The sequence below is a fragment of the Eleutherodactylus coqui genome, chromosome 10 (assembly GCF_035609145.1).
Source record: "Eleutherodactylus coqui strain aEleCoq1 chromosome 10, aEleCoq1.hap1, whole genome shotgun sequence".
In the NCBI taxonomy this organism is placed as follows: Eukaryota; Metazoa; Chordata; class Amphibia; order Anura; family Eleutherodactylidae; genus Eleutherodactylus; species Eleutherodactylus coqui.
In genome coordinates, this window is record NC_089846.1 from 6,845,200 (window position 1) to 6,859,938 (window position 14,739).

The 14,739-nt window shown below is 45.0% G+C and overlaps 1 protein-coding gene across 4 annotated transcripts in view; it reads right to left on the reverse strand.

Annotated features, from left to right (window-relative positions):
* Positions 1–275: 275 nt before the first annotated feature.
* The window catches only part of LOC136579986 (dual specificity testis-specific protein kinase 1-like), a 53,948-nt gene continuing 39,484 nt past the window's right edge, over positions 276–14,739 (reverse strand). For all 4 annotated transcript variants that reach the window (XM_066580124.1, XM_066580123.1, XM_066580122.1 and 1 more), the window contains exons 4-9: positions 13,019–13,067; positions 9,731–9,880; positions 9,396–9,569; positions 4,900–4,983; positions 4,712–4,798; positions 276–2,060 (exon numbers count right to left, since the gene is read on the reverse strand). In XM_066580124.1, the coding sequence (XP_066436221.1) occupies positions 1,962–2,060; positions 4,712–4,798; positions 4,900–4,983; positions 9,396–9,569; positions 9,731–9,880; positions 13,019–13,067 (643 nt within the window). In that variant the 3' untranslated portion in view covers positions 276–1,961. The remainder of the gene's footprint in view (positions 2,061–4,711; positions 4,799–4,899; positions 4,984–9,395; positions 9,570–9,730; positions 9,881–13,018; positions 13,068–14,739) is intronic.

The window sequence follows — 14,739 nt, forward strand, 5'->3', positions numbered from 1 at the left end:
TGAACGAGCCCTAACATTGTTGTCCTGCTGCAGCCATAATCCCGCCGTGCCCCGCCTCGCTGTTAGGAAGCTGCTAACGTTTTCATTATACATAAATTCAGCGTACGGACTGGGAGGGGGCTTCACTACCGCAGCAGGTGGTCTCCTGACAAGGACCTCTGTTTGCTCTGGTCTGCTTGTCCCTGGTTCTAATGAAGTTCTAGCGCCACTTAGTGGTAGATACAGTTATTACACCTGCAAGGAAAAAAAAATAAAAATCACAGGACAGCGGGACCTCACATTGGCCTCATGAACCAGCTTTAATGGGCTACAGCCCCAACATCAGAAGAAAACAAGGTATGGACATAAAAGAGCAGGAAAAACAAAGATAATACACGGGTTAAATCCCTTAAAGCAAGTTGTCAACTATTGATGGCCTGTCCTTAGATAGGCCATCAATAGCAGATCGGCGGGGGTCCGCCGGACCCACGCTGATCAGCTGTTCTCTGATCCAGTACACCAAACTGATTTCTGCAGGAAGCAGACAGCTCCGTTCCCACTGCAGTGGCCAGGCTTAGTATAACACTCATGTACTCTAGTGGGAACTTAGCCTGCAATACCAAGCCTGGCCACTGCAGTGGGAACGGAGCTTTATACTTCCTCAGCTTAGTGAGAGCACCAACCTGCTAATTAGTAAACCAGTGGAGGTCTATGACCCGGGACCTGCACTAATCAGCTATTGATAACCTGTCCTTTGGTTCAATTGGACAACCCCTTTAATTCTGGTGTTAGACTCCCTCCAGGAATCCTGTCACCCAACACACTGTTCTGTGTGCGCCGTCATTAGGAGCCCAGCGTTCACGTTATTTTTTGCCAAAGTGTCTTCTATGCAAAGATATTGGCCAGTAAGTTTCTCGCATGCCGTATGCTAATGAGCCCCGGACCCTCCCGGGCCGCCTCTGCCAGCGGTGCGTCTCTCTCAGCCTTTTCTACTAAAAACCGTCACCTCTTCCTGCTGGAGACGTCATGTACTCCACCTCCAATGCACTTGCACCGCACCGACAGCGCATGCGCGTGACATCAGCCAGGCTTGAGAAGGAGTTACGCCCAGTGCTGCACAGGCGCACTGGAGGTGGAACACATGACGACTCCAGCGGGAGGAGCCAGAGACATCGCTCAACAAGAAAGTGGGCGGTGTTTAGTAGAGGAGTCTGGAAGAGAGTCGGACTGCAGGCAGAGGTGGACCGCCCATCGGACGGACCGGGCTCATTAGCATATGGAGCGGGAGAAACTTTTCGCACAATTTTCTCACATGGTGGATACTTTGGTGTAAGATAAAGGTGACGCTGCGCTCCTTATGACGGCGCGTACAGAACAGTAGGTTGGGTTACCGGGCCACATTCAGGTGGCAGACTTCCTTTCAGGATGCCTATAAAGGGCAGCAAAGGACATGGCACAATTATAAAATCCCCCCCCCCCCCCCATTCCTGATATGTTCTTACAAGATGGAATTAAGGCACTGATATAAGGTGGAACGTACCACAGAGGGGTATAGGGGGCAACACAAAGTAGCCACGTCCTCTTATAGTCAATGTGATGGCGGCAATAAGGGACTCTTACTGCCCTCCATTCCTACAAGGACTAGGAAAGTGCCAAGAAGGGTCAATATTGCCAGTGTGACAGTGGTGCAACCCAGCCCTGGGCGACCGCTGCTACCCGCCATCCGGGGTAATAATCGCCCCCCAACGTCACATTCAGAATTCATGCGAGTTATAAGACAGCATTTATTATTTATAGTTACTCCTCCTCCGACTCTGATGTCCGCCATCACCGGGTCATGTGACCGCGCAGCCGGGAATCTTCAACAAAGTTGTTTTTTCTTCCAACATACAAAACGGCTCAATAAATACATCTGTGGCGGAATTATTTATATCGTCCTGAAGTCCGACTGTACAATTATATACATCCCGCACGCGGGGTCCTCAGGAGTCCGGCAGGTCTGTCGGGGGCTCCAGCGATTCCGCCACGTCCTCCAGTTTATCCAGAATCTCGCAGAATGACGGTCGCTTAAACGCTTCCAGCTGGAAGAGAGAAAATCCTATAACATACAGGTGCGGGGGCGTCACAGTGTGTCAGGTGCGGGGGCGTCACAGTGTGTCAGGTGCGGGGGCGTCACAGTGTGTCAGGTGCGGGGGCGTCACAGTGTGTCAGGTGCGGGGGCGTCACAGTGTGTCAGGTGCGGGGGCGTCACAGTGTGTCAGGTGCGGGGGCGTCACAGTGTGTCAGGTGCGGGGGCGTCACAGTGTGTCAGGTGCGGGAGCGTCACAGTGTGTCAGGTGCGGGGGTGTCTCCAACTCACTGACAACAAGCAGAGATCCTACAGCCAACGAGCGCTGAAACAAAGTCAAATCCCAGCATAGAACCCAAAGAGGAAGCTGCAGACCACTCACCCCTGGAAACAGCCGTCTACCCACAGCTGCCTCAGCGCTTCTTTCCAGGGAAGCTTGGATTGGACCCTGAGGGACTGTGCCTGCGCAGCATTATATGTAGCACAGCAGCAGTGGGCAGAGCAAAAAGTCATCACTTAAAGGGGTCTTCACATTAACCCCTTAGCGACGTGGCCTACTTTGGTCCTATGGACACATCAATTTGCATATCCGTTGACACGGCCGGATGGGGGTTGTGTTTTGCGCAGTGAACTGTAGTTTTTATTGGTGCCATTTTGAATGCATAGAATGTGTGGCAGAACTTTTATTAAAGAAAAACCATCAATTCTGGGTTTTGTTTTATTTACATTTCAGCATAAATGACCAGCTGAAGTTTTTTTGGTACAATACCGTTATGAATATTTTTTAGGTTTTTCCACTTCAGCAAGAAGAAAAAAATTTAAGTTTAAAAAATATATAATTTTTTTTGCATCTCTGCATTCAAAGTCCCAGAACTTTATTGTTCCGTGGACAGAGCGCTGGAAGGGCTTGTGTTTTTACGAGACGATCTGTAGTTTTTATTGGTATTATCTTTGGGGTTCGTACGACGAAGCAAAACGACAAAAAAAAAAAAGCATTCTGGCTACGTTTTTACCTTATTTTTTTCATAGTGTTTGCTGTGCAGTTAATTGTACGAGTCATTACGGATGTGACAATCCCAAAACACGGGTAAAAGGTCTTATTTTTTTTAACCACTTCTTAGGTGTTTTTTTTTTACATCTTATGTCCCTGTAGGGGACTTAAAACTGTGATCATCCTCATAATACACTGCAGTACTTCTATACTGCAACGCATTATCTCTAAACATAGTGATCACACCATTGTGTGGCGTTCGGTTGTCATGGCAACCCATCGACCTTCTATGATTACATGGCAGAGGGCTGACGACGTCACAGAGGAAGCTCCCTCACCTCGGAGAACCCTTTACATGCTACAATCATGGATCGCGGCATATAACGGGTTAACAGAAGGGATTGGTGTTCTTGCTGTAACCTGTGGTTGCAGGAGGTGGTCAGCTGTCAGTCCCAGCTGGCTCCCCCTGCGGTTGGCACAGACTGCGCTTCTGAGCCTGCGCCATCCAGAGGGCGTAAGGGTACTTCCATTCACGGGAACTCCTTTCCAGCCAAGACGTACATTTACATCCTGGGGCAGGAAGGGGTTAAAGACATTTATCCGATATTCACAGGAAAGAGGATAGATGTCTGATCGCTGGGGGTCCGACCACTGCGATCCCAAGACAGGCCCCCCAGAACGTCCCACATGACTGGTGTGGGAGGGCACATCTGTGACCAACACGTCTATGGGACGGATGAAGATTATGGAGAGTGTGCACCAGGGGACCGTTCACATGGGACAGTCACAGGTGCCAGTTTTGGGATCACTGGTGGTCCTAGCAGCCGGATTCCCCCGTGATAAGACATCTATCCTGTAGCGGGAATGAACGCCTTCAACCCCATTTTTGTTTCCCCCCCCCCCACTATATGAAGTTTATGAACTTGTAATCATTTGATCGCTCATACAGTATGATGCAGTACCACAGTATTACGTTATACTGCGCTGTGACAGGCAGACACGCCACAGGCATAGCTGGATAGTCAATCCCCCATGGCAGCTCTGGGGGCCTTCAGAAGCCCCCAAGCTGCCATGACTACCGAACACCACTGTGATGTCATTGTGGGAGGCCGTTTGAGACCCCTGAACACCAATCAGGGCATTTAAATGCCGCTGTCAGCATTTATACGGCTGTTGTGGGTCGGTGTCAGCTGTCAAATATAGCAGTCACCTGCTGTACATCGAGCGGGATCAGTAAATTGTCCTGATCCATATAAACACGCACAACCCCGACTTAACTGTACACCCTGGGGTGTGAAGGGCTTAAATAGAATATCCCTTTAAGGCTTGTTTTTGCACCATGGAAAAAGGAGAAAAGTGGGGGTAGTAGTGCTATTACTCCAGGCAGTTTTTAACTCCGCATGTGATACATCTGGGGTTATACCTAGTGTAGGGCTGAGGGGGCGGAGCATGACACAGGGATTCCGAGACCACCCATGAAATGTGCCATGCTCCACCCCCTGTGCATCAGTCATTACAGCAGTGTTACTTTATGGCATTCCCTCTAGGCACCATGCACAGCCACCCCAGGCCAAGGCAAATGCGCCATCATGACCACGGGGTAACGTAAGCCACATGTACCACTACCAGCCCTCCCATGCAGAACAACGCAGAGAGAGGGGGGAGATACCTACCCGACAGCAACCGGCAGCAACATCCAGCACCGAAGGGGGGCAATCCCTCACCAACGCTTGAAACGCAACCACATCAAGACCAAAGTCCTAAAGATGGAGGAACAGTAAGAGGAGATGTTATACCGGGGAGGTGCAGTACGGCCTGCTAGCGTACTACAGCCCTGATCTCAGCGGATAATCCTACATACCCCTGTTCTGGGCAAAATTTCAGGGTCGGCAGGAATTCGACCAAGTATTTCACAGAGTACAATTCCAAAGGAGAAGACATCAACCTGAAAGTGAGGAGAAAATATCACAGCAGATCCATAAGAGGCAGTATTATAGTAGTTATATTCTTGTACATAGGAGGCAGTATTATAGTGGTTATATTCTTGTACATAGGGGCAGTATTATAGTAGTTATATTCTTGTACATAGGAGGCAGTATTATAGTAGTTATATTCTTGTACATAGGGGGCAGTATTATAGTAGTTATATTCTTGTACATAGGAGGCAGTATTATAGTAGTTATATTCTTGTACATAGGGAGCAGTATTATAGTAGTTATATTCTTGTACATAGGAGGCAGTATTATAGTAGTTATATTCTTGTACATAGGAGGCAGTATTATAGTAGTTATATTCTTGTACATAGGGAGCAGTATTATAGTAGTTATATTCTTGTACATAGGGGGCAGTATTATAGTAGTTATATTCTTGTACATAGGGGCAGTATTATAGTAGTTATATTCTTGTACATAGGGGCAGTATTAGAGTAGTTATATTCTTGTACATAGGGGGCAGTATTATAGTAGTTATATTCTTGTAATAGGGGGCAGTATTATAGTAGTTATATTCTTGTACATAGGGGGCAGTATTATAGTAGTTATATTCTTGTACATAGGAGGCAGTATTATAGTAGTTATATTCTTGTACATAGGAGGCAGTATTATAGTAGTTATATTCTTGTACATAGGAGCAGTATTATAGTAGTTATATTCTTGTACATAGGGGGCAGTATTATAGTAGTCATATTCTTGTACATAGGAGGCAGTATTATAGTAGTTATATTCTTGTACATAGGGGGCAGTATTATAGTAGTTATATTCTTGTACATAGGGGGCAGTATTATAGTAGTCATATTCTTGTACATAGGGGGCAGTATTATAGTAGTTATATTCTTGTAATAGGGAGCAGTATTATAGTAGTTATATTCTTGTACATAGGGGGCAGTATTATAGTAGTCATATTCTTGTACATAGGGGGCAGTATTATAGTAGTTATATTCTTGTACATAGGGGGCAGTATTATAGTAGTTATATTCTTGTACATAGGGAGCAGTATTATAGTAGTTATATTCTTGTACATAGGAGGCAGTATTATAGTAGTTATATTCTTGTACATAGGAGGCAGTATTATAGTAGTTATATTCTTGTACATAGGAGCAGTATTATAGTAGTTATATTCTTGTATATAGGGGGCAGTATTATAGTAGTTATATTCTTGTACATAGGGGGCAGTATTATAGTAGTTATATTCTTGTACATAGGGAGCAGTATTATAGTAGCCATATTCTTGTACATAGGGAGCATTATTATAGTAGTTATATTCTTGTACATAGGGGGCAGTATTATAGTAGTTATATTCTTGTACATAGGGAGCAGTATTATACCAGTTATATTCTTGAACATAGGAGGCAGTATTATAGTAGTTATATTCTTGTACATAGGCACAGTATTATAGTAGTTATATTCTTGTACATAGGGGGCAGTATTATAGTAGTTATATTCTTGTACATCGGGGGCAGTATTATACTAGTTATATTCTTGTACATAGGAGGCAGTATTATAGCAGTTATATTCTTGTACATGGGGAGCAGTATTATAGTAGTTATATTCTTGTACAGAGGGGGCTGTATTATAGTAGTTTTATTCTTGTACATAGGGGCAGTATTATAGTAGATGTATTCTTGTACATAGGGGGCAGTATTATAGTAGTTATATTCTTGTACATAGGGGGCAGTATTATAGTAGTTATATTCTTGTACATAGGAGGCAGTATTATAGTAGTTATATTCTTGTACATAGGGAGCAGTATTATAGTAGTTATATTCTTGTACATAGAGGGCAGTATTATAGTAGTTATATTCTTGTACATAGAGGGCAGTATTATAGTAGTTATATTCTTGTACATAGGGGGCAGTATTATAGTAGTTATATTCTTGTACATCGGAGCAGTATTATAGTAGTTATATTCTTGTACATCGGAGGCAGTATTATAGTAGTTATATTCTTGTACATAGGAGGCAGTATTATAGTAGTTATATTCTTGTACATAGGAGGCAGTATTATAGTAGTTATATTCCTGTACAGAGGGAGCAGTATTATAGTAGTTATATTCTTGTACATAGGGGGCAGTATTATAGTAGTTATATTCTTGTACATAGGGGGCAGTATTATAGTAGTTATATTCTTGTACATAGGGGCAGTATTATAGTAGTTATATTCTTGTACATAGGGGGCAGTATTATAGTAGTTATATCCTTGTACATAGGGGGCAGTATTATAGTAGTTATATCCTTGTACATAGGGGGCAGTATTATAGTAGTTATATCCTTGTACATAGGGGGCAGTATTATAGTAGTTATATCCTTGTACATAGGGGGCAGTATTATAGTAGTTATATCCTTGTACATAGGGGGCAGTATTATAGTAGTTATATTCTTGTACATAGGGACAATATTATAGTAGTTATATCCTTGTACATAGGGGGCAGTATTATAGTAGTTATATTCTTGTACATAGGGGGCAGTATTATAGTAGTTATATTCTTGTACATAGGGGGCAGTATTATAGTAGTTATATTCTTGTACATAGGGGGCAGTATTATAGTAGTTATATTCTTGTACATAGGGGGAAGTATTATAGTAGTTATATTCTTGTACATAGCGGGCAGTATTATAGTAGTTATATTCTTGTACATAGGGGGCAGTATTATAGTAGTTATATTCTTGTACATAGGGGGCAGTATTATAGTGGTTATATTCTTGTACATAGGGGGCAGTATTATACCAGTTATATTCTTGAACATAGGAGGCAGTATTATAGTAGTTATATTCTTGTACATAGGCGCAGTATTATAGTAGTTATATTCTTGTACATAGGGGGCAGTATTATAGTAGTTATATTCTTGTACATCGGGGGCAGTATTATACTAGTTATATTCTTGTACATAGGAGGCAGTATTATAGCAGTTATATTCTTGTACATGGGGAGCAGTATTATAGTAGTTATATTCTTGTACAGAGGGGGCAGTATTATAGTAGTTATATTCTTGTACATAGGGGAGCAGTATTATAGTAGTTTTATTCTTGTACATAGGGGCAGTATTATAGTAGATGTATTCTTGTACATAGGGGGCAGTATTATAGTAGTTATATTCTTGTACATAGGGGGCAGTATTATAGTAGTTATATTCTTGTACATAGGAGGCAGTATTATAGTAGTTATATTCTTGTACATAGGGAGCAGTATTATAGTAGTTATATTCTTGTACATAGAGGGCAGTATTATAGTAGTTATATTCTTGTACATAGAGGGCAGTATTATAGTAGTTATATTCTTGTACATAGGGGGCAGTATTATAGTAGTTATATTCTTGTACATCGGAGCAGTATTATAGTAGTTATATTCTTGTACATAGAGGGCAGTATTATAGTAGTTATATTCTTGTACATAGAGGGCAGTATTATAGTAGTTTTATTCTTGTACATAGGAGGCAGTATTATAGTAGTTATATTCTTGTACATAGGGGGCAGTATTATAGTAGTTATATTCTTGTACATAGAGGGCAGTATTATAGTAGTTATATTCTTGTTCATAGGGGGCAGTATTATAGTAGTTATATTCTTGTACATAGGGGGCAGTATTATAGTAGTTATATTCTTGTACATAGGGGGCAGTATTATAGTAGTTATATTCTTGTATATAGGGGGCAGTATTATAGTAGTTATATTCGTGTACATAGGGGGCAGTATTATAGTGGTTATATTCTTGTACATAGGGGGAAGTATTATAGTGGTTATATTCTTGTACATAGGGGGAAGTATTATAGTAGTTATATTCTTGTACATAGGAGCAGTATTATAGTAGTTATATTCTTGTACATAGGAGGCAGTATTATAGTAGTTATATTCTTGTACATAGGAGGCAGTATTATAGTAGTTATATTCTTGTACATAGGGGGCAGTATTATAGTAGTTATATTCTTGTACACAGGGGGGCAGTATTATAGTAGTTATATTCTTGTTCATAGGTGGCAGTATTATAGTAGTTATATTCTTGTTCATAGGGGGCAGTATTATAGTAGTTATATTCTTGTACATAGGGGGCAGTATTATAGTAGTTATATTCTTGTACATTGGAGCAGTATTATAGTAGTTATATTCTTGTACATAAGGGGCAGTATTATAGCAGTTGTATTCTTGTACATAGGGGACAGTATTATAGTAGTTATATTCTTGTACATTGGAGCAGTATTATAGTAGTTATATTCTTGTACATAGAGGGCAGAATTATAGTAGTTCTATACTTGGACATAATGTAGAGGGCAGTATTCACGAGCCTGAGACTGTGCAGATAGGATCTCTACAGTATTCGAGACCATTCAGCCCATCACCAACGATCTGATCGTTGATGAGTAACATACCTTGCGGTCGTATGGTTCTCCTCGTAACATTTCTGGTGCCATCCAGAAGGCAGAACCCACAAGAGACAATTTCCGTTCTCCATTCTTCAGTGGCAGCTCCACTACTTCCCGGGCCAGACCAAAGTCAGTCACAAGTGCCTCTCGGCCTCGTGGGGTGACTCTTATGAGACAGTTCTATTAAAAACAGAAAAGGCAATGAAGCGGCTACCTGTGTAAAGCAAAGCTAGCTCTGTGCATAGAACTCCAAAACAACAGTGAAGACTGACACACAGCTAGAACAGGTTATGGGGATTGAGTTATAATATGGCCTTTTAAATCTACATGTGTAACGTTACCTTAGAGTTCAGGTCACGATGATAGATATTTTTGGAGTGCAGATAGACCATTCCCCGACTGATGTCACATGACAGGTCAACCTTCTCTTTCCAACTCAGGTGGACTTCTTTACAGGCCAACAGCTCCTCCAGGCAGCCTCCATTCACATACTGGGGGGAGGAGAGAGACCGCTATAAATTATATCACACGGCTGAGGGGGTTACACATAGCCACCAATCGGATTGCAGCTTTTATCTTAGTGCTTGTAAGGGGTGGAGCTAAGGTCAGCAAACGTCTGCTGTGACTGGATTAATGTTCTGCCCTACTAGAGCCCACTCCAGTCACAACCAGAGCTGCATTCACAATTCTGCTACATTACATTATGACAACTTTTTTATTTTGCCTCATTCGGTTACTGTACAGCACCTGTTTTTTACACTACAACTTGGGGGGCTCCAAGCCTCCATGCTGCCATTGGAAACCATCAGCTTCACATACATGCGTTTTGTAGCGTTAATTTTGTGTGAGAGAGGCCTAATAGTGACCCCTTCTCCCCGTTAGTAGCCCCAGTAGTAACAGTAATCCCCCCCTTAGGAGCCCCAATAGTAATAGTGATCCTCCCCCCGCCTTTTAGGAGCTCCAATAGTTACAGTGAATTCCCCCCCCCCCCTCCCCGTTAGGAGCCCGCGCTAGTCCTAGTGATTCCCCCCACCGCCATTAGGAGCCCACGCTAGACCTAGTGATCGACCCCGTCGGGGGGGGGGGGGGGGGGGGGTCACCGCTTCATCAGGACAGTTTTAACTATCTCACACCAATACTAGATAAAGAGTTAGTGTTTATAACAGAGCTCAAAAGTATCGCACAACCTAAGGCCCGATAGAAACTGACAGACCCGTTAGTGGCCCCAGTAGTAACAGTGACCCCCATTAATAGCCCTAGTAGTAATTGTGACCCCTGTTAATAGCCTCAGTAGTAATCGTGACCCCCTTCCAGGCAGCAACCAGACAAGCTTTAAGGTACTTGCTGTGTAGTTGCAGTCTGTCGGCATTAACTGCTGTAATGATGTGACTCCCAAGCTCTCCACCCGGTATTTGCGTTCGAGGCCGGCTGACAGTGCAGGAACGCAGATGCCAGGGGGGACATCAGGGGCCACACGCTATTACAATGGCAGTGGTCTCAGCGGCCGCCGGTCAGGACTTACAGAGCAAGTGAGTTAAATGCTCGTCGAGTTGCGGCCGGCCGGCTTACAGGTAAGAAAATAACGGCCGGTCAGCAACTCGCTGCCCCTCTGAGGTTCTGCAGACTGCCGCCTCCTGGCAGGGACACCCCTGACCAAAACCCCCATGTATATTGGCAAGTCCAGAGTAATGCTGCGTTTAGACTTCATGATGATCTTCAAACACGAATCGGCTTGTGTATAAGTGGCCTTGGTCTTCCACTGCTTCAGCACCAATCAGGGAGTGATGAACTACATCTTTAACGATGCAGTACACCAGATGTCCTAACTTGCTTTGTTTTTACACTGAACCAGGAGATGGCAGCAGTGAGAGGTGACCTTCTGAAAGACCAGCTGAAATAGGAGTGCAGCTCTGGCTGTGACTACAGTATAATACATGATCAGTCCTGTACAATGCTTGGAAACCGTCCAGGGTGCAACCGTTACATAAATTAATCATTCTGGCGCCACCCCGAGGACAGGACGTCCGGGCCAGTGCTGCAGGTTACATGGAAACCATGGAGTGATTTAACACCGTACGTGCTGTCCCAGAATCCGTCTCCGGGAATTACAGTCAACAAAGGGTTAAGATAATAGCAGAGAAGGAAACAATGTCTGCTGAGGTCCGAGTGGCTGATTGCTACAGGAGCCCCGATATAGTGGCACCATTCAGAGAGCAATAACTTTTCTTTTTGTAACACTTTCCGTTGATGTAGCTTACGAGGACGCGGCGCCGCCATGGCGCATTTTATCATAATTGGTGCTTGGTGGGGACCAGCTGTCTATGACAGGCGACACTGGCCGCCGTCTGCAGCAATGAACCCTTTAGATAGCACTGAATGGCATCACCTGCGATGCCAGCCTGAGGCTTTGTGAAGACCCTGCGCTGCCATGGCTGTTGGCCTATTAAGCCGTGTCTGTGGCCTGTAGCAGGACTTAATAGGATGCCGGCAGAACATACTGCAATATAATGTATAAGTGAAAACTAGTCCCAAATTCAAGTCCCTTGGGCCTCCAACACACTCGGCGTGTACCCAAATTTTTAAGTTGAGTAAAGTGGAAAAAAAAAAAAACCACCGTTACACCAACGTTGGGTGTTTTTATGGCGCACACACTGCGGTAAAAGTGACAACTTTATTCTGTGGGTTGATGCGATTACTACGATAACAAAATTATATCGTTTTTTTCTGCTGCACTACTTTTAAAAAATAAAATCTTTGGAAAAAATATACCTTTTTTCCCTTTCCCAGTTGCGCGAGGCTCATTTTTTGCGCGAGGCTCATTTTTTGCGCGACGACCTGCATTTCCTATTGGTACCATTTTGAAGAACATGAGACTTTTTGATCCGTTTTTTATTGCGTTGGGACAGGGTGACCAATAAAAGCTTCATTCTGGGGTTGTGTTTTTATCGGACGCCGTTCTCCGCGCGGGATAGATAATGCGTTACTCTGACAGATCAGACTTATGGTGCAGCGACAGCAAATATACTTTGGGGTTTGTTTGGATTTTTTGATCATAAATATGGGAAAATGGAGGTTTTAAAACTTTTACTACCTTTTATTTTTCCCGATCATTAATCAACCTTCTTTTTACTCATTTTTACATGTTTTTTAGTTCCCCTAGGTGACCTGAACTTGCAATCGTTTGATCGCTCATACAATATAATGCAATGGCACAAGATTTCGTTATACCGCGTTCTGCCAGGCCACATTACAATCAAATCGCGATGGGGGATGGTGGGCTCCAAAGGCCGATTCATGCATTTACAGGGTTAAGAGCCACAATCCGCCTTCATGCTGACCACAGCTGTTGCAGACGGGTGTCAGCTGGAAAACCTTGTAGGGAGCAGGATTGGTTACTGATCGGACTCCATACGAACCCCACATGCCCAGGATGTAAACCGTGCGCCCCGGCGTGTGAAGGTGTGATTTACACACGAAAAAAAACACATCGCCATTATAGTAGATTCAGGGGGGGGGGGGACAAAAAACATTTGTGTTGGTTGGAAAAGCAGTTTTGTTTACCACTTTCTGTATAGAGATGGGCACTCATGTCCATAATATATAACTCATACGTGACACGCGCCGTTTACCTCCAGGATCGGGTACAGCTTCTCGTCTTTCACGCATATCCCAAGATACCTAAAAAGGAAGAAGATGGTTGCAAAAAGTTACATGAGCTCTATGGGTTCCTGGTGGCGATACAGTGCAATACAGGTGAGAAGGCGATGGGGCCGCGCTGACCCCGCATGGAATGGCGATGGGGCCGCGCTGACCCCGCATGGAATGGCGATGGGGCCGCGCTGACCCCGCATGGAATGGCGATGGGGCCGCGCTGACCCCGCATGGAATGGCGATGGGGCCGCGCTGACCCCGCATGGAATGGCGATGGGGCCGCGCTGACCCCGCATGGAATGGCGAAGGGGCCGCGCTGACCCCGCATGGAATGGCGATGGGGCCGCGCTGACCCCGCATGGAATGGCGATGGGGCCGCGCTGACCCCACATGGAATGGCGATGGGGCCGCGCTGACCCCGCATGGAATGGCGATGGGGCCGCGCTGACCAGTCACTCAGATGTTCCAGCCAACAGTAATAATTATATATATTTACGGGGTTGTCCATATGGAGGTTACAGGGGACAGTCCCTCCTCAGGACAATGCCCTATCAACTATAATGGCTTTTCCCCTGAAGGACTTGGAGCCTCCTACAATGGATGCGTTAAGTCTTCAGACCTTCGCACTTCTTTACACTTTATGTTGTGGCCTTGTGTCCCCATCATTCTGCACTCAGTACCCCATAATGACAAACTGAGAACAGAACGGGAGAAATCTTTACAAATTTTTTAAAAATGTACAACTCCCATTCCGCAGTGACATCAGTATTCCCACCCCGTACTCAGTACTTAGTTGAAGCCTCTTTGGCAGTGATTCTAGCCGCCAGTCTTCTTGGGGATGATGCCACAAGGTTCACACCCCTGGATTTGGGGTTTTTCTGCCCTCTGTCAGGTTGGATGGAGACCGTCTGTGGACAGTCATTGTCGGGTCTCTCCAGAGATGTCCCATTGGGTTCAGGGCTCTGGCCGGCCACTCAAGGACATTTACAGAGTTGTCCCCACTCTTGCGTTGTCTCGGACAGAGTCTTTGGGTTATTGTCTCGTGGGAGGGTGACCCTACTGCCCAGTCTGAGGTCCCTGGCGCTCTGGATCAGGTGGTCATTATCTCTGTACTTCGCTCTATTCAGCTTTCCATCCACCCTGACCGGTCTCCCCTCCTCCCAGCATGATGCTCCACCACCACGCTTCACTGTAGGGATGGTATTGGGCAGGTGATGAGCGGCGTCTGGTTTCCATCCTCCCTGACCGGTCTCCCTTCCCCCAGCATGATGCCCCACCGCCAGGCTTCACTGTAGGGATGGTATTGGGCAGGTGATGAGTGGCGCCCGGTTTCCATCCACCCTGACCGGTCTCCCCTCCCCCAAGCATGATGCTCCACCACCAGGCTTCACTGGAGGGATGGTATTGGGCCGGTGATGAGCGGCACCCGGTTTCCTGCATACAGAATACTTACAGGCCAGAAAGTTGCATCTTGGTGTCATCAGAACAAAGAATCTTGTTCCTCACAGTATGAGGGTCCTTTAGGGTCTTTTTGGTAACTCCAGGGGGCTTTCATGTGTCTTACTGAGGGGGCTTCTTTCTGGACCCTCCGCCATAAAGCCCAGATTGGGTACAGTGATAGTTGACCTTTGGAAGTTTCTCCCATCTGCACACAGGATTTTTGGGCGCAGCCAGAGTGACCATGGGGCTCTTGGTCACC